Here is a 22,122-nt window from a genome sequence, read left to right on the forward strand (position 1 = left end):
ACAGTGACTTTATTCTGAATTTTATGTTCAAATCCATTAATCAAATCATCCTACTTCCCTTAATAACTAGTTTTAGCTTGCAAATGCAGCTTTATACTTTACTTTCCAGTATTTAGAGCAGATGAATTAAGACATGTCTATTGTGAATCGGTACTATGTAGTCTAAGGATTAATTACCATAGCAACCAGTCTAGGCCTTTGACAATATATCTTCAAACAAATTGCTGGATTTTCTAAAGGTATGTGGATAGGATTTATATTTAGGTGTTTGTCTATTCTGAATAGACTGAAGGTTTTTCATTATGTGGATTTTTTACACAAGTATACAGTACATACATTACCATGCTCTAAACAGTTTTAGTATTTTCAGCATACACAAAGCTGCAGCTAAATATGGAAAACAAAAATGCTACAAAAGAGCCAAGGTATTTAAATGTTATACTCGACATATGTAATAGCAATCCTCCATCTTAATGGCCCCTCCCTCCCTTCCTCTCTCACTCTCTCTCAATAAAGAGCATAAAGGCTCTAATAATAAAAAGGCCAAGTTTTAATCTATCCAGTTATTCTGGAAAGCTATCCCTCCCACTTCCCCCTTGTATTTACTGATTTAAGGTAATGTGGAGTCAAAGTTCCATCTAAATCTCTCCTTCAATATCTCTCCCCGTTCCAGACACACTGGAAATGTTTTGGAACCAAGGACTGCAGAGGAAGAGAAGTGCAGGAAGAAACATCATAAGAAAGGCCATACTGGGTCAAACCAGTGGTCCATCTAGCCCAGTAGCCTGTCTTCCAACAGTGGCCAGTGTCAGATGCTTGAGGGTGAATGAACGGAAAAGGGAAATTATTGAATGATCCATTCCCTGTCATCCAGTACAAGCTTCTGGCAGAATGGTCTTTAATGGCGATCTATGCATTGCTGCATCAAAAACTTACAAGATGCCAAAAATAATGTATTTCAAAATAAGCTAGGCAGCCCAAAGTCAAGTGCATGGGCAGGAACTTTTTAATGAGAGCAGTGACTAATAAGTCCAAGTAGAGCTTGTTGGCATCTCAAAGTGGGTGGGCAAAGTTTGGGCGTATTAGGATAATCCAGAAAGTGTGAAAGGTACGCTCTGAAGGCCCTGATCTCATGGTCACCTTTAAAGAAATGAGAGAAAAAATGTGGGAGACAACTGAAATAGAAGGAGATATCAGCAAAAGACTGCATGATAAGAAGAAATTTAAAAAGGAAGAACTGGGATTGTCAGTAAAATATGCCTCTTTTCTTTGTAAATCTAAAACCTTTTATTCAACCCTGCCATACCAAGTTACAGCTGATTTTTCCCCTGCATATTTTTTTCTATTCTATACTTTCAGTCTTCTCTCTTCCCTTGTCTCAATTTCCTTCCTTCTTCTTTCCCTTCCATTCCTACTCTCTTCCTCTTTCATTCTTGCGCTTCTTCCTGCTACCCTTTTGTCCCCCTTCAACTTTCCCCAAATTCACAGATTATGAAGTCAGATGGGACCATCTAGTCTGACCTCACTGCATGGCACAGGCCATAGAACTTCCCTGAATTAATTCCTGTTTGAACTAGAGTATATCCGTTAGAAAAAAATGCAATCTTGATTTTAAAATTGCTAGTGAAGGAGAATCTACCATGATCCTTGGTAAACTGTGCCGATGATTAGTCACCCTCATTATTAAAAATTTGCACCTAATTCCCAGTCTGAATTTATCTAACTTCAACATTCAGTCATTAGATTTTGTTAGACTTCTATCTGCTAGATTGAAGAGCCCATTATTGAATTTCTGTTCCCAGTGTAGGCACTTACAGACTAATCAAGTCACCCATTAACCGTCTCTTTTTTAAATGAAATAGATTGAGCTACTGGAGTCTCACTATGAGGCATGGATTTCAATCCTTTAATCATTCTTGTGATTCTTCTCTAACTTATCAACATCCTCCTTAAACTGTGGACACCAGAACTGGACATAGGATTCCAGAAGTGTTCACAGTGTGCCAAGCACAGAGGTGTAATAATCTCCCTACTTCTGCTCAAGATTCCCCCATTTATACATCCAAAGCTTAGCCCTTTTGGCCACAGCATCTCACTGGGAGCTCATGTTCAGCTGATTATCCGCCATGACCCCCTAAGTCTTATTCAGAGTCACTGCTTCCCAAGATAGAGACCCCATCCTATACATATGACTTATATTCTTTGTTCCTCGATGTACAATTTTATATTTGGCCATATTAAAACACATATTGTTTGATTGCGCCAAACTTACCAAGCATCCCAGACTCCTTTGTATCCATGACCTGTCCTCTTTATTATCTACCACAATCAACTGAAATCTTCCTTTTTTTCCCTTTTCCCAGTTTAAGACTGTAACTCCACTCCCATAGTCCAAGCTACAGCACCCTCTCTGTCAGACTTCCTCTCTTGTCTTGTGGCTGGTGCGTCAGATAAAATGATGTTTGGACAGTTCAGCAGACTTTGCAGGAGGCTGCTTGAAAAGCCTGTTGATGCATCTAACCAACCTAGAAGTCAGCTGAGAAGAGGTGAAAGAAGAGTTGTTGGAGGAAGGGAGGCATTCTCGGAGATGCAGTATGGAGTTATGAGCACTGTGAGCTGTCAAGAATGAAGCTGGGGATAGCCACATCACAGACAGAGATGCAAAGATATGGGGCTGGCAGATTATTTGGAGGGGAAGCTTTTATATGTAGCTATCCTTTAACAATGGCATACGTCGGGGCAGTGTAATTGGGAAGACAGGGAGAGGGGCTAGCACTCCCACCCCAATATCTGGAAGAAGTGAAAGCCAGACCCAACTATGTTCCACACATGGGGAGCGGGGAGGCGGGGGGACGATGAATGAGAACGAGATCTGGAAGAGGGGCTGGAGTAGCTTCCATTTCCACAGTGCACGAGATCAGGTAGGACCAGCCACCAGGAAGGCAGTGGGCACCTGCCCTCTAGGGACTGACATAGGAGTGGCAGTAGGAACTACCAGGATGCCCCTTCCCAGGCTGAGGCCGGCTGCCCCTGCCGCCCCCTACAAAGTTTCAGTAGATCCCCTTACTTCCCCTCTTATCCCTGTGCCCCTGCATTCACAGGAAGCTTCCTTCCCCCCACACTAGGGTTGCCAACTTGGTAATATTTAAAAAACTACACACTCCAGCAGGAGTGCCAGAACCTCCCCTGCCCCCCCTGTTCCCTCCAAATCCCTGCCACTGCCCCATCTCTTGTCCCCGAGGCTCTACCCCTATCCACTTCTCTTCCCCCCTCTTCCCTGTCGCTCGCTGCTTTTCCTCTTCCATTCCCCCGCCTGGGGCAGGAGGGACTCGCCTGCGGAGCCAGGGCTGGGAGCTGCAGCCACCCAGCTCAGTAACAAAGCGAGGAACAACAACACTTTAAAAATCAAGTGTGTCCTGCAGCAGTTTTCAGATATCTGCTCTGATATCCCCATGCAGCTTCAGGTCCTAAACCCAGGTCTCAGGAAGATCTTAATGTACAATTTACTCCTATGTATTACAGCACTGATTGCCTTTCCCTTCATCTGGTGTCTTCAGCCTGCCCTTTTCCTCTCTCCTCTTTCCCCATCCCGGTAACCTGGGGTCAGCTGTACAATGGGAAAAACTGAGGACTTATTCAGGCCTTTTTAATAAGTTACTTTCAAGAGGCCAACATGAGAATTTTAATTAAACCTGTGCATTCAAACTACTTACATTGCATACTTAAATTGCCTTTGTATGTCAGACTTTGCCAAATGGTTTGTAGGAAAGTTGTGTGGAACTGCAGCTATTCCCAGTAGATACCCAGTTGTATGTAAAAATATCATAATGCATTCTTTTACAGAAGTGCATATCTTAAGTTATATTATACTGTGCCAAGGCTATTAGTAGAATGATCCAAACCAACTTCTGCTAAAGTCTCAGGAACATTATATATATATATTCTCATTTACTTTAGAACAGGAGAGCTTTTCTTCTGCCCAGAAAATTAAAAATGTGTTTGTCGTGACATCCACACATAGCAATGAGACCTACCAATTCCTAAAGCCGTCAGAAAACCTTTGTCTTCACATTTACTTTTAAATAGACCATGTTAGTAATGTTCAGGATTACAACAGAGAAAGGGCAATGACCAGTAATGAACTTGTTGCCCCAAACTCTGAAAAAGAGAAAATGAGTTTTAAGTCTAGCAGGCCAAAGTGAATCACTCTCGAGTGATTTCCTGTTTATACTTGCTTTAAAGAAAACCATTTTCTAAACCTCCCCAGCGAACAGAATGATTAATAATGATTGCTGACTAATTCCCTGAGCAAAATACTTTACTTGTAGCAAAAGAGCCAAGTTACAAAACAAAATGATCAGCCATATTTTAAAAAATGGGATCCCTCTGAGAAGAGCCAACTTAGACAATTTCAGCCATACAAAAGATGTGATCACAACAAAAGGAGCCAAGTCAGAAAAAAGTTAGCCAAGTAAAAGCAGACAGAATTATAGCCACATTTCTTTGCACAGATCCAACATGTAGATTTAGAAGATAACTATTACTCCAAATTGTATCTAGTTTAATTTGCCTGTTTGAATAGCTAACGCCTTGCAAACTTGCTCATTTGTAACAAAGATGGTTTGAAATGTAAGTTGTTTCTTAAATTCAGAGCTCATTAAAGGTATTAGACTGATCTCCTGGGCACTGGCGTTTTCATGTTTAGCCACCTGTAAGAAAGGAAGGAATAATGTGAACTACTGACACACATTGCTGGGTTCTAAATTAGCTGTAACCAGCCAGGGGAAAAAAGCCAGGGGATATTTATGGACAGTTCTGTGAAAACATCTACTCAGTGCACATTGGTCATCAAAAGAAAAAAAGACAAAGAGAAAATGTTTGGCTATATAAAGACTACTTTAGAAAAGAATATTAGAAATATTGTAATGCCATTTTATAGACAAGCGATATGCTGTCACCTTGCGCACCATGTTCGGGTCTGGTCACCTTTGTCTTGAAAGTGAAACAACAGAAATAGAAGTGGTCTGGAGATTAGCAGAGGAAATGAAGTGGATACATGAAAAGACTTCCATCTGAGGAGAGACTAAAAAGATCAGGATGGTGTAGTTTACAGAGGAACCAATTAAGAAGGGACATGAGAGAGGCATATAAAATGACTGATTACGAGAAGATATATAAGACAGCACCTGATTTAATACAAGAATAAGGGATTTTCCAACAAATGTAAAAGACAAAACTTGAAAAACTGAGAAAAGGAAATACCTTTTTACACAATGCATAACAGGAAAGTTTGTGTGGATATACATGAAAATTTCCTTTCTCTGAGTAATAACGTCCACAGATTCATTATGTAGGATCCTCAGCCTATTTGCTGCTTTGGAGGAAGACTCAGACATGCCAGACATTGACAGGAAGAGGTTTGGTCCTGCCAGTTTGAGATAAACTTCCACAGCAAATGGTAACTGCCTGATAAAATGATCTATATTGAATTCACTTCACAAATAACTCAAGATAGATATTACATATACTGCAGAGTTTAACTGTATACATTTATCAGCTAAACCAAAGGTCATATCAGATCTTTGTTTATAATAGAACAATCACTTTAGGTTGGGCTGGATCTTTGAAATTCATTGTGCTGAGAAAGGAAATTTTCAGGGAGACATGGAAAAAATGTCCTATTCTCATGTAATAGTGACCACATATTCGTTACGATGAGATCATAGGGATGAGATTCATTACGATGCCTCAAGGGAGAGAGAGAACCTTATTAAGATTACATATAGATATTGATTTTTTTCTCTTTTACTGGAGGACTACAGATCGGAGCACTTTTGTCCCAAAGGCAGCATCAGCCAAGCTCAACTTGAACAAAGAGCATATGTGAACTTGTATGTAACTGCTTGGAAGATTCTCTCTTATAAGGCATGTGATTTCCATCTTCCTCATAAGGCTGTTATTCCCACAGGAAGACAGTTCTGATATTATCAACATAAATAGTTGTTTTTGTCTTGTAGACCCTGGAAAAGACAACCTTAACCAAATGGGATATTCTAGAACTGATGGACAAATCAAAGGCCAAAAACCTGCATTGGAAATGCTGTTGTCCCAAAATAAAGCATAGGTTTTTCCTATGGGATCAATAAAGGGGGATAGAGAAGACGCTCCCCTATAGACAATGGGAAAATCCTCTATGTGATGAATGTCTGAGTAGATTTGGGTGTCCCCATCTTGGATTAGATATCTTCTGGGAATCTTTGGAGGTATTCCAAGTTGAGCTCCTGCTGGATTTGTTTGTCATCAGGAACAGGAGATTTGTTTGTGATCAGGAATAGCATGCAGTAAAAGTCCCTGGGGTCTATTGCCCAACTCTGCACCAGATGACAGATAGTTTAATGACTATTCCCCATGTGATTTGTCTTCTTTTCTTCCTGTGACAGCCCTTGTAGCGCTTTACACAAAGCTCCCTCCAGAGGCTCCTGGGAAAAGGAGCTTGGGGGTTGAGAGATTTATCGCTGATGGGTGACAGGACACGGTCCTGAGCAAAGGTCCTATCTGGGAACAGAGGGATTCTGCTGCAGTCATTAGGCTAACCATTTTCTCCCTTGTTGTAAACATGACTCCAGGCCTGCAGATCCAGAGCGTACTCTGAAGTTGACTGCTGCATGGGGTTTCCCATTTGGGCCAGGTTAATTGAGAAAAAAGACTGGGAGAGACCCTGGTTCAAGAGAAGAAAAAAGGGCTGGGCTTGAGGGCCCATTACTGCATTCACTCTTATCCTCAGAAACAGAACTCAGACCAACATCCTCCATCTGTAGTCTTATTTGCAGAGGATGGAAATATGGTGCAGCTGTACTTAGATCATGGCTGGAATCATGGCCAACATTTGGGAACCACCTTTCTCTTTTTTTTTGAAGGTACTCTGACTGAACCCTTATTGCATTGTCCTGGCTCCCCGTCTAGCTCCTCAGGGTTGCCCTTCCATTCCAGTTGTTTTTGAGGAGGCAGGAAATCTGTTCGGCAGAAAAGGAGAGAGATTGTGAACCACGCCCCACAGGATTCTCCTCTGAGGGACCTGTGACTGCACAAGGCTCTAAAATCTACATCCCTCACTATGTGCGGTGCAGAGATGTCATAGCAGACCTGTAGCTTGGCCTTCCTTCTGGGTTTATCTTTCATCCCACACTGCACAAAGGACAGCAGTACTTTCTCGGAAGAATCTTCTGACCATGGTCTAAGATAGGTTATTGTTCCAGTTGGATCACAGTATGGCAATTCATATGTTACTATAGCATAAATAGAGATAGTAAAATGTCCGGATGCTGCCTCATTAGTATGCTTCAATCCTTTCCTAAAGTGACTGGGCTACTAGAAGAGAGAAGGTGGTTTTGGTATCCATCCAAGGGACTCTCAAAGCAGTGGTATTACAGAATGACACATTCAGTGATGTCTTTGATTAAGCAAGAATTTATTAGAGTATTTCACAGAGAACAAAGGGAATTTTTAAATGGTAACATACAATATATTGCTGTGCTAAATGCCCTACATAAGCTGGTTAATGTGCTGTACTAAGTTTTCATTTTACCTTTTAATTTCCCCTTTAAATCACTGGTTCCCCACCACAGAAACAAACAAATAATTAGCAACTTTTACAATAATCAGCTTTCATAACTTTCACAAAATTACCCAGCATTTTAGATTTTCTTATAAGAATTCCTCTAGACAGGTGTCTAGTATCAACATTACAAGTGAAATCCCCCAGGCTATTCATATGCTGCCATAACACAACTCAGGAGAGCAGCACATAACAAAACAAAGAGGAACCTGCCATTTCAGAATCTTAATGAGTGGTGGATGAGGAAAGGAATGCTTTTTAGAAGCTTTTACAATGATGTTCCCCCCTCCACAGTATATTCTCAGCCAATATTTGTAAGTGATTCAATGGCTATGTAATTATGAAAAATAAAAGAAAACAAAACACAGTTGCGAAACTTCAGGACCTCTACCAGAAAATTCTAACACAAAGGTTGTAGGTATATGTTATTTTAAGGAACGACTACCCAAGTATAGGGATGGAATGACTTTAGGAAACTGATATATAAAATTCAAGTACTGAAAAGTTACACGTTTTTAATATACATTTCTTACAAACTAAGAAAAAGAACATTTTAAAATGAGTTTCTAACCAAAACCACACACTGCATATTTTTAAAAAGAATACAAATTGATATATAATAATAAAGTATGTAAAAACAAATTAAAAAGCAGCTACACTCCTATTAGGCACACCAAATAGGGCCACCTGCACTCCAAAGATATTTCACAATCACTTCTTTTATTGTGATGTTACAGTTACTGAAATGATCAGTATACATGCTGTATATATTAGTTCATATGCTCCTAATATTTACTTATAAAGAATAACAACTATCTTCCTATCAGTAAACCATTCAGAACAACTGGGATGGAATATAGCTGTTTCATACCTACAATGGCTGCCTTAGCACAGTTTTCATTTGTTTAAATAAGTTCCACAGCTATTTATCTGCACGTGTGTGTACACACACACACACACACACACACATATTTTACACATAGACACACACCTCATAAACTCACTTTTCTTCTAAACTCTTTGGATAATTTGTCTTCATGCACCATTAAGTTTTGGAACTAACAGCAGCAAGTGGCACTAAGATCTATCCAGTAGGCCTGCTCCAAGAATATACTAGGTGGTGGTATCTTGAGCTCAGAATCAAATGAGTAAGTGGGAAATTTTCTGTTTCAAGTAATCCTTTAATATTAATAGAAATACTAGTAACATAACATACCTGAAAAAGAACATGAACAGAGCAGCTGTGATGCAGAACAAAAGGACCTATAAGAAGGAGAAAGAACATTATTACATAAGAAGGTTAGACTAACTCTATATCTAAATCTGTTTAGGATCAGAGGAGGCCTCACAGACATTAGAATGTGAAGTTTACCTTAATTTTCCATGTTGAATGGGCCTGATCCAAAGCCTATTGAAGTCAACAGAAATAATCATCATTTCAGTAGGCTTTTAGTTCAGGCCCTCTATAATTGAATAAATAAAAATATAAAAGCTAGGTCAGGATGGTGCAATGACAAAAACAGCAAAGGAGGCAGAGTTTGAAATAATGTGAGATTAATTTCCTTCATGTAAAGTTTCACATAACCAACCATAGGATGAAATGTTCTACAATTCACTCAAATGGAAGGATACCAAGATTGTATGGAACAGAGATAAATTTAGCTCTGTGGGGGACAGCTGAGCAGAATATTTTTTTTACTGGTCTGAGAACATCACCTTCAAGACCACCCTAGAAACAGGAATTTGGAAGTTTTATCATTTCATTTTTAGTGTTTTCCATTTGGAAATAATACAGAGCACAGTATATACAGTGTAATTATTCAGACATATCTTACAAATACTTACAGGCAACTTTCCCCCTTTTTAAAGTACCCTAATGTAAATATACTAAAGGCCTAGAAGACTCTATAAGGAAAGATTAAATAAAACTGAAATGGTAACATGAGGGGAGAAAGTGAATGCAGATCATTAAATTATTATAGGCCTTTCACCAGTGACCTGATAACTTTGCTTAGGCCTGGTCTACACTAGGCGTTTATGTCGAAGTTAGCGCCGTTACATCGAATTAACCCTGCACCCGTCCACACCGCGAAGGTATTTAGTTCGACATAGAGGTCTCTTTAATTCGACTTCTGTACTCCTCCCCGACGAGGGGAGTAGCGCTAAATTCGACATGGCCATGTCGAATTAGGCTAGGTGTGGATGGAAATCGATGCTAATAGCTCCAGGAGCTATCCCACAGTGCACCACTCTGTTGACGCTCTGGACAGCAGTAAGAGCTCGGATGTTCTGAACTGCCACACAGGAAAAGCCCCGGGAAAATTTGAATTTGAATTCCTTTTCCTGTCTGGCCAGTTTGAATCTCATTTCCTGTCTGGACATCGTGGCGAGCTCAGCAGCACTGGCAACGATGCAGAGCTCTCCAGCACTGATGGCAGTGCAATCTCAGAATAGAAAGAGGGCCCCAGCATGGACTGATCGGGAAGTCTTGGATCTCATCGCTGTGTGGGGCGATGAGTCCGTGCTTTCCGAGCTGCGATCCAAAAGACGGAATGCAAAGATCTATGAGAAGATCTCTAAAGACATGGCAGAGAGAGGATACAGCCGGGATGTAACGCAGTGCCGCGTGAAAATCAAGGAGCTGAGGCAAGGCTACCAGAAGACCAAAGAGGCAAACGGACGCTCCGGATCCCATCCCCAGACATCCCGTTTCTACGAGGCACTGCATTCCATCCTCGGTGCGGCCGCCACCACTACCCCACCACTGACTGTGGACTCTGAGGATGGGATAGTGTCCACGGCCGGATCCTCGGACATGTTAGCGGACGGGGAAGATGAGGAAGGAGATGAGGAGGACGAGGCAGTCGACAGCGCTCACAACGCTGATTTCCCCGACAGCCAGGATCTCTTCATCACCCTTACAGAGATCCCCTACCAACCCTCCCCAGCCGTTACCCCGGACACAGAATCTGGTGAAGGATCATCCAGTAAGTGTTGTAAACATCTAAACATTTATTTGTAACAGAACATGATTATTAACAATGTAAAAAATGGGTTTCTCATGATTAGTTTGATTAACTTAACGGTTCAGTCATGGGCAGTGCAACTATTTCAAAAAAATCTAGCAATGTCCGGTTTTGCATGATTGTCCTGCCCAAGCCGCTCTACTGTTTAGTCCCTGCTACTGCAGCTACAGTAAGATGCGGTCTATATGTCCGGGGATGGAGCAGAAATCCTCCTGGGACATCTCAAGGAAGCTCTCCTGCAGGTAATTTGAAATCCGCTGCATTAGGTTCTTGGGGAGAGCGGCCTTATTGGGTCCTCCGTAGTAGGACACGTTGCCGCGCCACGAGACTAGCAAGTACTCCGGAATCATTGCTTGGCACAGCATGGCGGCATACGGCCCTGGTCTTTGAAGGCTTTCCCGGAGCATTCTCTGTCTGTCGCTCTCAGAGATCCTCATGAGGGTGATGTCGCTCATGATGACCTGCTTTGAATGAGGTAGGGGAATGTTAGTGTTGGGACTGCTTTACCGTTCCTTTACAGAACTGTAACCGCTGGTTTGCAGCCACGCGGTGGAGGCGGGAGAGGGTCAGCCGAAAGGGATCGTTCCCGGGGACAGCCGCGAGGGTGTGGGACAGGAGCAGACTTCCTGCTTGCCGGATTGCTGGCAGCAGGGACCGACATTGATTTCAATGTGAAATGAGGCCATTGCTAATATTAAAGTTTTAAGCTGCCACGAATCTACGGCTTACCATGTCTGCGTGCAAGAGCAATTCCGTTGTCCTGACAGGGTTCTCAAAAGTGCTCTGCAAAACCCCAGACACTGAATGCGAAGGCCGAGAATTCGACCTTGTGCTGAGTGCGCATGTGATAGGTGCTGTGCATGGTCCTGTTCACAGAGAAAGACTATGTTCTTTGTTCACAACTACATTTATCTTTCTGAGGAATTCACTCCCTTTTTCCCATTCCCACAGCCCCATCTGCGACTGTCTCACAACCTAGCCTGTCATCACACTCCCAGAGGCTAGGGAGGATTAGGCATAAGAAGAAGAGGACACGGGAGGACATGTTCTCAGAGCTTATAGCCTGCTCCCGAGCCCAGGCAGCACAGCAGACCCAGTGGCGGGAGAACTTGTCCCAAATGCACCAAGCCAACATGGATCGGGAGGAGAGGTGGCGTCAGGAAGACCAGCAGGCGACTCAAACCCTGCTTGGACTACTGAGGGAGCAAACGGACACGCTCCGGCGCCTTGTGGATGTTCTGCAGGAACGGAGGCAGGAGGACAGAGCCCCGCTGCAGTCCATCTCTAACCGCCCTCCCCCGCCACCAAGTCCCATACTCCCTTCACCCAAAGTGCACAGAAGGAGAGGCGGCAGAGTCCCTGCTAACTCTCACTCCACCCCTGCAGAGAGCTCGAGCAGCAGAAGGCTCTCATTCCCCAAAGTTTGACAAGTTCTTTCCTTCCCGCCTGACACAAGCCCCCGTCCAAGTTTCACTTCCCAGTCCCATGTGTAGTTGATAATAAAAAATATGTTTCTGTTAACTACTGTTTCCATCATGTTCTTTTGGAGGAGGGGGGGAAAGGGGGTTGGTAATTGGACAGGACAGTCAACTTTGGCAGGGTACATAGTCGGGGGCAGGCACAGCAGCAGGGCACATACATAGTGCAGTGATGCAGTGACTACTTACCCTGGTTAGTCTGGGAGGTTCTTTTCATGTTATGTGGTGGGGGGTGGGTTGCTCTGTGACTTTGTGGCAGGGGAGGGCAGTTAGAGATCTTAAGCGGCGGTCCTTAGGCAGGATCACAGAGCCACACAGCAGGGGATCTGTAACCGTCCCCCCCCTGCCACAAAGTCACATAGACCCCCCATACACACAGTCCCTATCAGGAGGGGTGACAGGCTCCGTTGAAAGAACCATCCCACCGCAGCGGAGCCTGTCAGTCCTTGAGTTTAGAAGCTGCATTCGCGCGACTACACTACAGCCGCTCCGCACCACAGTCTGCGTCCCAGTTTTTAAAAATTCCCGCGAAAACAGTATTAAAGAAAACGGTGTGCTTTAACAAAGTAGAACTATTTTTATTTTGAAACGTGTGTTGGAAGTGGGGTGAAGGCTTCTCTGTACACAAAATTAGAAAGTCACAGGTTACCCTGCTCACTCAGGAACTTTGCTTTCAAAGCCTCCCGGATGCACAGCGCTTCCCGCTGGTCTCTTCTAATCGCCCGGCTGTCTGGCTGTGAGTAATCAGCAGCCAGGCTAATTTCCTCAACCTCCCACCCCGCCATAAAGGTCTCCCCCTTGCTCTCACAGAGATTGTGGAGCACACAGCAAGCTGCTATAACAATGGGGATATTGGTTTCGCTGAGATCACAGCGAGTCAGCAAGCTTCTCCATCTCCCCTTGAGACGGCCAAAAGCACACTCCACCACCATTCTGCACTTGCTCAGCCGGTAGTTGAAGAGTTCTTTTTCAGTGTCCAGGGCACCTGTATAGGGCTTCATGAGCCAGGGCATTAGCGGGTAGGCTGGGTCCCCGAGGATGACTATAGGCATCTCCACATCCCCAACAGTTATTTTGTGGTCCGGGAAGTAAATACCTTGCTGCAGCCGTCTAAACAGACCAGAGTTCCTGAAAACACGAGCGTCATGAACCTTGCCCGGCCATCCGACATTGATGTTGGTAAAACGTCCCCTGTGGTCCACCAGTGCTTGCAGCACCATTGAAAAGTAGCCCTTTCTGTTAATGTACTGGCTGGCCTGGTGGTCCGGTGCCAGGATAGGGATGTGAGTTCCATCTATGGCCCCACCGCAGTTTGGGAATCCCATCGCTGCGAAGCCATCTATGATCGCCTCCAAGTTTCCCAGGGTCACTACCTTTGGCAGCAGTACATCAACGATTGCCTTGGCTACTTGCATCACAACAACCCCCACGGTAGATTTGCCCACCCCAAACTGGCTCGCGACTGACCGGTAGCTGTCAGGCGTTGCAAGCTTCCAGAGGGCTATGGCCACTCGCTTCTGGACAGTCAGGGCTGGTCGCATCCGGGTGTCATTGCGCTTCAGGGCAGGGGACAGCAACTCACAAAGTTCAAGGAAAGTTCCCTTCCGCATGCGGAAGTTTCGCAGCCACTGTGATTCATCCCAGACCTGCAGCACTATGCGGTCCCACCACTCAGTGCTTGTTTCCCGTGCCCAGAATCGCCGTTCCACGGCATCAACATGACCCATTGCCACCGTGATGTCCTCGGCGCTGGGTCCCCTGCTTTCTGAGAGGTCTGTGCTACTCTCAGACTTCAGGCCATCACCGCGTTGACGTAGCCTCCTCGCCTGACTTTTCTGCATCTGCCTCAGGGCAACCTGTATGATAAGCTGCGAGGCGTTGAGAGCGGCCACAACTGCAGCGATGGTTGCAGCGGGCTCCATGCTCACAGTGCTGTGGCGTCCGCGCTGTCAATGACTTGAAAAGTGCGCGAAATGATTTCCCGCCGGCGCTTTCAGGGAGGGAGGGAGGGCGGGAGTGATGGACGGATGACGACAGTTACCCAAAAGCACCCTGGCCCCTTTTTTTTTTACCCAGAAGGCATTTGCGGCTCCACCCAGAATTCCAATGGGCGGCGGGGACTCCGGGAACTGTGGGATAGCTGCCCTCAGTGCACCGCTTCCAATGTCGACGCTTTCCCCGTTAGTGTGGACTCACAAAGTCGAATTACTGTCCTTAGTGTGGACACACACGTTCGACTTTGCAATATCGATTCCAAATATTCGATTTAAGTAAAATCGAACTACTCTCGTAGTGTAGACAAGGCCTTATTGTTCCTCTTAGTTTCTCCATCAGGGCCATTTTAGACGACTCTTTAAGATAGTCAGCAGAGGAAGGAAAAAATATCTAATTTCCATCTGAGTGTCCACTAAGACAGGAATGTTGACCTTAGGATAGCAAAATCCACAGTCATTTTTAGCATTTAATGAACTTTAGTGGGAACACTTGAGATTTGGCATTTAGAACTGTTACCAGTCATTTCCACATAACAGGGATACGGCTTCCAAACTTTCACTATGCTAGTATAGCATATTTTATTTTTAAAGTGCTTTACAAACATTACTTTTACTATTATTCAGGCAAATTGGGTTTAAGGAGGAATTTATTAGCAAGTTTCCAAACATTTTTCTTTCGTTTCCTTTTAAAGGTTGTCAGAAGCAGCACACAATATTCAGGATTGCCTTTTAGACATTCGAAGCAAAATTCTTTGTCCATGGAAGTCAATGGCAAAACGCCCATTGGCTGCAACAGGGCTAAGGCTAGGTCTACACTACCCGCCTGAATCGGCGGGTAGAAATCGACCTCGCGGGGATCAATTTATCGCGTCCCATTGGGACGCGACAATCGATCCCCGAATCGGCGCTCTTACTCCACCAGCGGAGGTGGGAGTAAGCGCCGTCGACAGAAAGCCGCAGAAGTTGATTTTGCCGCCGTCCTCACAGCGGGGTAAGTCGGCTGTGATACGTCGAACTCAGCTACGCTATTCACGTAGCTGAATTTGCGTATCTTAAATCGACTCCCCCCCTGTAGTGTAGATGTACCCTAAGATTTCACCACAGAAGAGGGATTTTCTCCCGTCCGCTGTCACTGTAAAAGAGCGAGTTGAGTCCCATGTCCAGCCAGGGAAGAATTCCCTCTCGTGTAGGCTTTGCACAAAGCAGTTTACACTGTTCTGTGAGGCTTCTGCCACAAACCCCAGCATAGGGGGCATGTCATGGGCACAGGCAGGGTTGCAGTATATGCTAAGGGCAGGGCTGCATTACACAGTACTGTGGGGAACCTGGGCAACACTATCAACCATAGGACGTTGTAACTTAGACAGCCCTATAGGGATGTATACAATACTCTGGAGCCCTCACAGATCCCTGTAATTGCCCACAATTGGGAGGACATAAAAATGGCTTAGTTCCCTGTGCCTCCTAGAGATGCAAGTTTTGTGCTGTGCCTCTGCACCCCAGGAACTTCTGGCCTCTTCTGGATTGCAAACTTCTCGTGAGGCACTCAAACACTGCTGATGGCTGCCGTTTAAAAACAAGTAAACTTAGAGAGAATATTATGTTTGGACACAATGTTATCCAAAAGAGATGGACAAATTGCAGGGATTTCAGAAGGGAGCTATGTAGGGTGAGCATACGTCCCGTTTTGGCCGAGACAGTCCCTTTTTTAGGCCCTGTCCCGGCTGGCCTAACCTTTTTGACAAAACTTGGCATTTGTCCCGTTTGCTCTGCTAACTGATCACCAGCTGGCAAGAGCAAACGGGACGAATGCAGAGTTTTGCCAAAAAAATGGGGTGGGAACCCTAGCAGGATGCAGAGGAACATGTAGGAGGTGGGGGGAGGGGGCAAGTGACAATGCCAGCCTTGCGGTGGAGGGTGGGCTAGGGGCAGGGTCTCAGGCTGACCTGACCTGCATGCAGGGAGGAGAGGGGGGCGTTGAGAAGCCAAGTGCACGGGCAGGCGGGTGCTGGGGAGCCTCGGTGGGAGCTCGGACCATCAGCTCCATGTGTGAGCTTGGACGCCCAACTCCGTGTGCAGGGGGAAGGGGTTTTCGGGGGGGGGGGGAGGGGTCGGGGGGAGACAGGGGGGGGGGGGGGGTTCACCCTAGAGCTATGAATATTTTTAAGAAGCAAGAGAAGAGGTTGAAACAGCTAAATAAGAGGGAGAATAGTGAGTTAGGGTGCTGCATGGAGGTATAAAAGACCTTTTCCGTAACTGGTGTTCTTCAAGATATGTTGCTCATGTCTATTTCACAATAGGTGTGCAAGCTCGCCATGTGCACCGGTGCTGGAAGTTTTTTCCCTAGCAGTACCCATAGAGGAGACCCTAGCGATCCCTGGAGTGGCGCTGCTATGGTGCGGTATAAGGAGCGCTGTGTGCTCCCCCTACCCTCAGTTCCTTCTTGCCAGATAACTCTGACAGAGGGGAAGGAGGGCAGGATGTGGAATAGACATGAGCAACGCATCTTGAAGAACACCAGTTACAGAAAAGGTAACTGTCTTTTCTTCTTCGATTGATTGCTCATGTGTATTCCACAATAGGTGATTCCAAGCTATATCTGTTGAGGGTGGGAAGGAGTTCACAAACTCTCGGGACGGAGAACGGCCCTGCCGAACCCAGCGTCTGCCCTGATCTGAGAGACAATTGCATAATGCGAGGTGAACGTGTGAACTGAAGACCACCTGGCAGCCCTACCATGTTCTGAATGGGTAGATGGGCCAAAAAGGCAGCCGACAAGGTCTGCGCCCTAGTTGAGTGCGCCTTCACAATTGGTGGTGGAGGGATTCCCGCCAGGTTGTAACAGGTGCAGATGCACGAGGTGATCCATCTGGAGAGCCGCTGAGTGGAGATCGGCCGACTTTTCGTGCGCTCTGCCAAGGCGATGAACAGTTGTGAGGACTTTCTGAACAGCTTAGTCTGCTCCAGGTAAAAAGTCAGAGCCCATCTCACATCCAGCGTGTGGAGGCTCCTCACTGGATGCATGGGGCTTGGGGCAGAGGACCGGCAGAAAAATGTCCTGACCCATGTGATAGGCGGAGACCACCTTCGGGAGGAACAAAGGGTGTGGGCGGAGCTGGACCTTATAATTATGAAACACCATGTATGGGGGCTTGGAAGTCAGAGCCCTGAGTTCTGAGATCTGCCTAGCCGATGTGATTGCAACCACAAAGGCCACCTTCCACGAGAGGTGTGACCAGGAGCATATGGCTAGAGACTCAAACAGGGGCCCCATGAGATGGGCCAACACCAGGTTTAGGTCCCACTGTGGGACTGGGGGCCTAACATACGAGAAGAGACGATCCAGCCCCTTAAGGAATCGGCCAGTCATAGCATGGGAGAATACCGTATGGCCCTGCACCAGCGGATGGAAGGCCGATATGGCCACTAGTGCACCTTGACCACCCCAATAAACTCTATGCGTTGTACCGGGACTAACATGGACTTGGTGTTGTTCACCAACGGGCCCAAAATGATGCATGTGGACAGAAGGAGCGCCACGTGATCCTGCACCTGCGACCGGGAGCTGCCCTTGACCAACTAGTTGTCCAGATAGGGGAAGATCTAGCCCCCCCAGCGCCTGAGGTAGGCCGCCACCACCGACATACACTTCATGAATACCCTGGGAGCAGTGGACAGGCCAAACGGGAGGACTGTAAATTGGTAGTGTTCCTGCCCAACTGTGAAATGGAGGAAGCATCTATGCCCCTCGAATATATGAATGTGGAAGTATGCGTCCTGCAGATCGAGGGCGGTGTACCAGTCCCTGGGATCCAGGGAGGGGATGATGGAGGCCAGGGAGACCATGCAGAACTTGAGCTTCACCATGTACTGGTTCAGGCCTCGCAGGTCCAAGATGGGCCTGAGCCCCCCTTTGGCCTTCGGGATAAGGAAATAGAGGGAGTAGTACCCCTTGTTTTTGAACTCCCCCGGTACCGCTTCCACTGCTCCTAGGCCCAGGAGCCGCCCACCTCCTGCTCGAGCAGAGGAGTCCCCCAGGAGGGACAGGGGCTGGGGGTGGTGGTGGTTGGGCGGGGAGGAAGTAAACTGGAGGGTGTAGCCCCGGGAGATGGTGTTGAGGACCCATTGGTCCGAAGTCAGCCGCGACCACTCCAGGAGGAAAGCACACAACCGATTGGAGAAGGGAAGCTTCACTGAGGGTGGATCCCTGGTGAGAACTGGCAGAGCGCCCCTGGGTGTCCTGTCAAAACTGCCTTTTCCCCGTTTGCTTGCCCTTGGAGGACCCAGGCTGGGGGGGGGGGCAGGCCGAGACTGCCTCTGTGGGCGCTTCTTATAGTGCCGCGACTTCTTATAAGCGGTCTCGTACTTTGACTGGGTGGCCTGCGCGGGAGTCTACTGCGGTTTAAACTTAAGTTTAGCTGGAGCCAGATTGCTCCCAGCGCTGCCGCTCCTCCCGGTCCAGAGACAGTGGCAGGTTGTATGTCAGCCCACATAGAGACTCAGTCTGGAGACTCGTGCGGGAGTCTTTCAGGCCAGACAGTTTTGTATCCATTTGTTCTGCAAACAGAGCTTTGTTGTCAAACGGGAGGTCCTGCAGGGAGGTCTGCGCCTTACTGGACAACCTAGAGAACAGGAGCCATGACGCTCTTCTCATGGACACCGCGGAGACCATGGACCGTGTGGCCGTGTCCGCTGCATCTGAAGCTGCCTGCAGGGTTGCCCTGGCAGCCGCTGTGCCCTCCTCCACCAGAACTTTGAACTCCTTTCTGTAACGCTCCTGGAGGGAGTCCTCGAACTTGGGCAGGGAGCCCCACAGATTGAACTCATACCGGCCCATGAGAGCCTGGTGGTTCGCCATCCGTAACTAGAAGCTCGAGGACAAATACATTTTTCTTCCAAATGAGTCCAGCCTCCTTGAATCTTTATTTTTCGGGGTATGGGCTGGTTGACCCTGATGTACTCCGTGGTTGACCGATTTGACCACCAGGGAGTTAAGAGCAGGGTGGGTGTATAAGTATTCATGCCCCTTGGTGGGTACAAAATACTTGCGTTCCGCTCTCTTAGAGATGGGGGCCAATGAGGCTGGGGTGTGCCACAGGGCATTTGAAATTTTCACCACCCCTTCGTGGAGAGGCAAGGCCACCCTGCCCGGTGCCGAGGAGGACAGTACATTAAACAGGGAGTCTGAGGCTCTTCCATCTCCTCTGCTTGGAGGTGGAGGCTTGATGACACCCTTTTTAAGAGCTCTTGGTGGGTCCTAAGGTCCTCCTGTGGGACAGAGGGAGGAGGGGCCATAATCGGAGGAAGCTGGCGCAGTACTTTGTGTGTCCACTGGCACCGGAGGGTCCACCACCTGGTTGGTCTCCTGGCATGGTGTTGAGGATGTATGTCTCACCGACTCCTTCCTTGGAGGTTTGGAGAGGGAGGCCAATGGTCCTTCTGAGGCTCCGGTCACTAAGCAAGCCCCCACTGGGGGCTGCGTCGGGGGCAACGGTGCCCACTGGTACCATTGGGCTGGCCACAGGGCCCGATGCCACTGCACCTGCTGTGACACCGGTGGAGCCAGCTGTTCGGCCTGGCTTTCCTGGCCCATCGATGGAAAACTACGAAGGGAGGCTGGGCTGACATACAACCTGCCACTGTCTCTGGACCGGGAGGAGCGGCGACGCCGGGAGCAATGCCTACCACGGGACCGCGATCCCATAAGAACATAAGAACGGCCATACCAAAGATCCATCCAGCCCAGTATCCTGTCTACCGACAGTGGCCAATGCCAGGTGCCCCAGAGGGTCTGAACCTAACAGGTAATGATCAAGTGGTCTCTCTCCTGCCGTCCATCTCTGACAAACAGAGGCCAGGGACACCATTCCTTACCCATTCTGGCTAATAGCCATTAATGGACTTAACCTCCATGAATTTATCTAGTTCTCTTTTAAACCCTGTTATAGTCCTAGCCTTCACAACCTCCTTAGGTAAGGAGTTCCACAGGTTGACTGTGCACTGCGTGAAGAAATTCCTTTTATTTGTTTTAAACCTGCTGCCCATTAATTTCATTTGGTGGCCCCCAGTTTAGCTTTTCCTTATTCACTTTCTCCACACCACTCATGATTTTATATACCTCTATCATATCCCCCCCCTTAGTCTCCTCTTTTCCAAGCTGAAAAGTCCTAATCTCTCCTCATCTGGGACCCATTCCAAACTCTTAATCATTTTAGTTGCCCTTTTCTGAACTTTTTCTAATGCCAGTATATCTTTTTTGAGATGAGGAGACCACATCTGTACGCAGCATTCAAGATGTGGGTGTATCATGGATTTATATAAGGGCAATAAGATATTCTCCTTCTTATTCTCTCACTTTTTGAATGATTCCTAACATCCTGTTTGCTTTTTTGACTGCCGCTGCACACTGAATCTTCAGAGAACTATCCACGATGACTCCAAGATCTCTTTCCTGATTAGTTGTAGCTGATTAGTTGTAGCTCCTGACATGGAGGACCGGTACCGTAACAGCTGCTCTGTAATCGGCTCCGGCAGGTGGACCCACGATGGCGAAATGCTGACGATTGACGCCTGGGGCTGCGGAGGCAGTGCTGTGGCGGGGTCCTGGAGTGGGACGACAAACGGGAACTACGTCAACGTTCGTGCCGTGACTGGCTGCGATAGCCCCTCTGAGACGAGGACTTTTGGCATTGTCTGCCTCGGTCCCGTCGGTGTTCGCTCCTCAAGGCGGAGTGGTGCCGAGAGTCTTGGTCAGACGGAACCCAACCTGACAGCCTGGTGGGCGTCGAGGGTGATCCACGTGGACTTTGCCCTGAATGGACACTGGGTGGCAAACAGCGTCGGGAACGTTCCCTCGACCGAGACCAGTACCGAGCCAGGGGTGACTGTGGAGATCCCAGCGGTGGCTTGCCTCTGGAGCATGATGCCGACATTGGCGGTGCTCCTCGTATCGGCATGGACATAACATCCCGGGCCGCCTGCAGAGCATCCGGTGTGGAGGGCATCCAGACATCCGGGAAGGCCTGCTCCGAATAGGCTGGGCTATTCCACTCGACTTGAGTCGGAGGCCTAGAGGTCAGTGGGGATAGAGGACTGCCCAACATGGGTTTAGCCTCTGTCCTGTGTTTACTCAGGTGCCGTGGCAAAGAAGGTCTCTTCCTAGCCTTCTTGGCATGCCCCGTGGACAGGGAGCGATGCTGACTAGTCGATGGCGCCGAAGGGTCACCGTGCATCAACACTGTGGTGCCTGGTGCCGACTTGGAGTAGCGCGCCGGAACCGGGGTCAGCGCCCACTCCATTAGAATAGCTCGGCGCCTGATATCCCTTTCTCTTCTGGGTCCGAGGCTTAAATGACTTGCAAATCTTGCAGCGATCGCTGAGATGGGTTTCCCCCAAACAGCATAAACAGTCTGCGTGCAGATCACTCACTGGCATAGATTGCCCACAAGTGTCGCACGACTTAAAACTCGGGGCATGCCCTGGCCCGGGTGCTCTAGCTAAACTAATCTAACTAACTAACTACAGGTACCATACACTGAACAAACAAGCAGTTTTGGGGATGAGCTACAGCAGAGCTGGAGCAGAGCAGTTCCGAAGCACCGTCGCTGGCAGCAAGAAGGAACTGAGGGTGGGGGGAGCGTGCAGCGCCCTTATACCGCGCCATGGAGGCGCCACTCCAGGGGTCACTAGGGCGCTCCCCTATGGGTACTGCTGGGGGAAAAACTTCCGGCACTGGTGCACGTGGCGAGCATGCACACCTATTGTGGAATACACATGAGCAATCACTCGAAGAACTAGAAGAATGTGATAAAACTTAAAAAGGAGAAAATTAAGCTGAATATCAGGAAAAACTGAAATCTACTAAGCTCTGGAAAACGGAAATCATGCAGTCCCCACTGCTTGGGACTTCTATCAATTAGACTGGCCAAGATACTGTAAAATGTAGAGTAGTGAGCTATCTTCTAACTTATTAGTCTTCTTCTCTAATTTGCATTATGACTTTGCTTGGG

General features: G+C 47.2%; 1 protein-coding gene across 3 annotated transcripts in view; it reads right to left on the reverse strand.

Moving 5' to 3' along the window:
• The window catches only part of TMEM135 (transmembrane protein 135), a 346,732-nt gene that overhangs the window by 89,648 nt on the left and 234,962 nt on the right, over positions 1-22,122 (reverse strand). For 2 of the 3 annotated variants that reach the window (XM_034758994.1, XM_034758996.1), the window contains 2 exons: positions 8,988-9,023; positions 8,832-8,878 (listed from right to left, as the gene is read on the reverse strand). In XM_034758994.1, the coding sequence (XP_034614885.1) occupies positions 8,832-8,878; positions 8,988-9,023 (83 nt within the window). The remainder of the gene's footprint in view (positions 1-8,831; positions 8,879-8,987; positions 9,024-22,122) is intronic. The other variant, XM_034758995.1, reaches the window with a different exon arrangement.

The sequence above is a fragment of the Trachemys scripta genome, chromosome 1, assembly GCF_013100865.1.
Source record: "Trachemys scripta elegans isolate TJP31775 chromosome 1, CAS_Tse_1.0, whole genome shotgun sequence".
Lineage (NCBI taxonomy): Eukaryota > Metazoa > Chordata > Testudines > Emydidae > Trachemys > Trachemys scripta.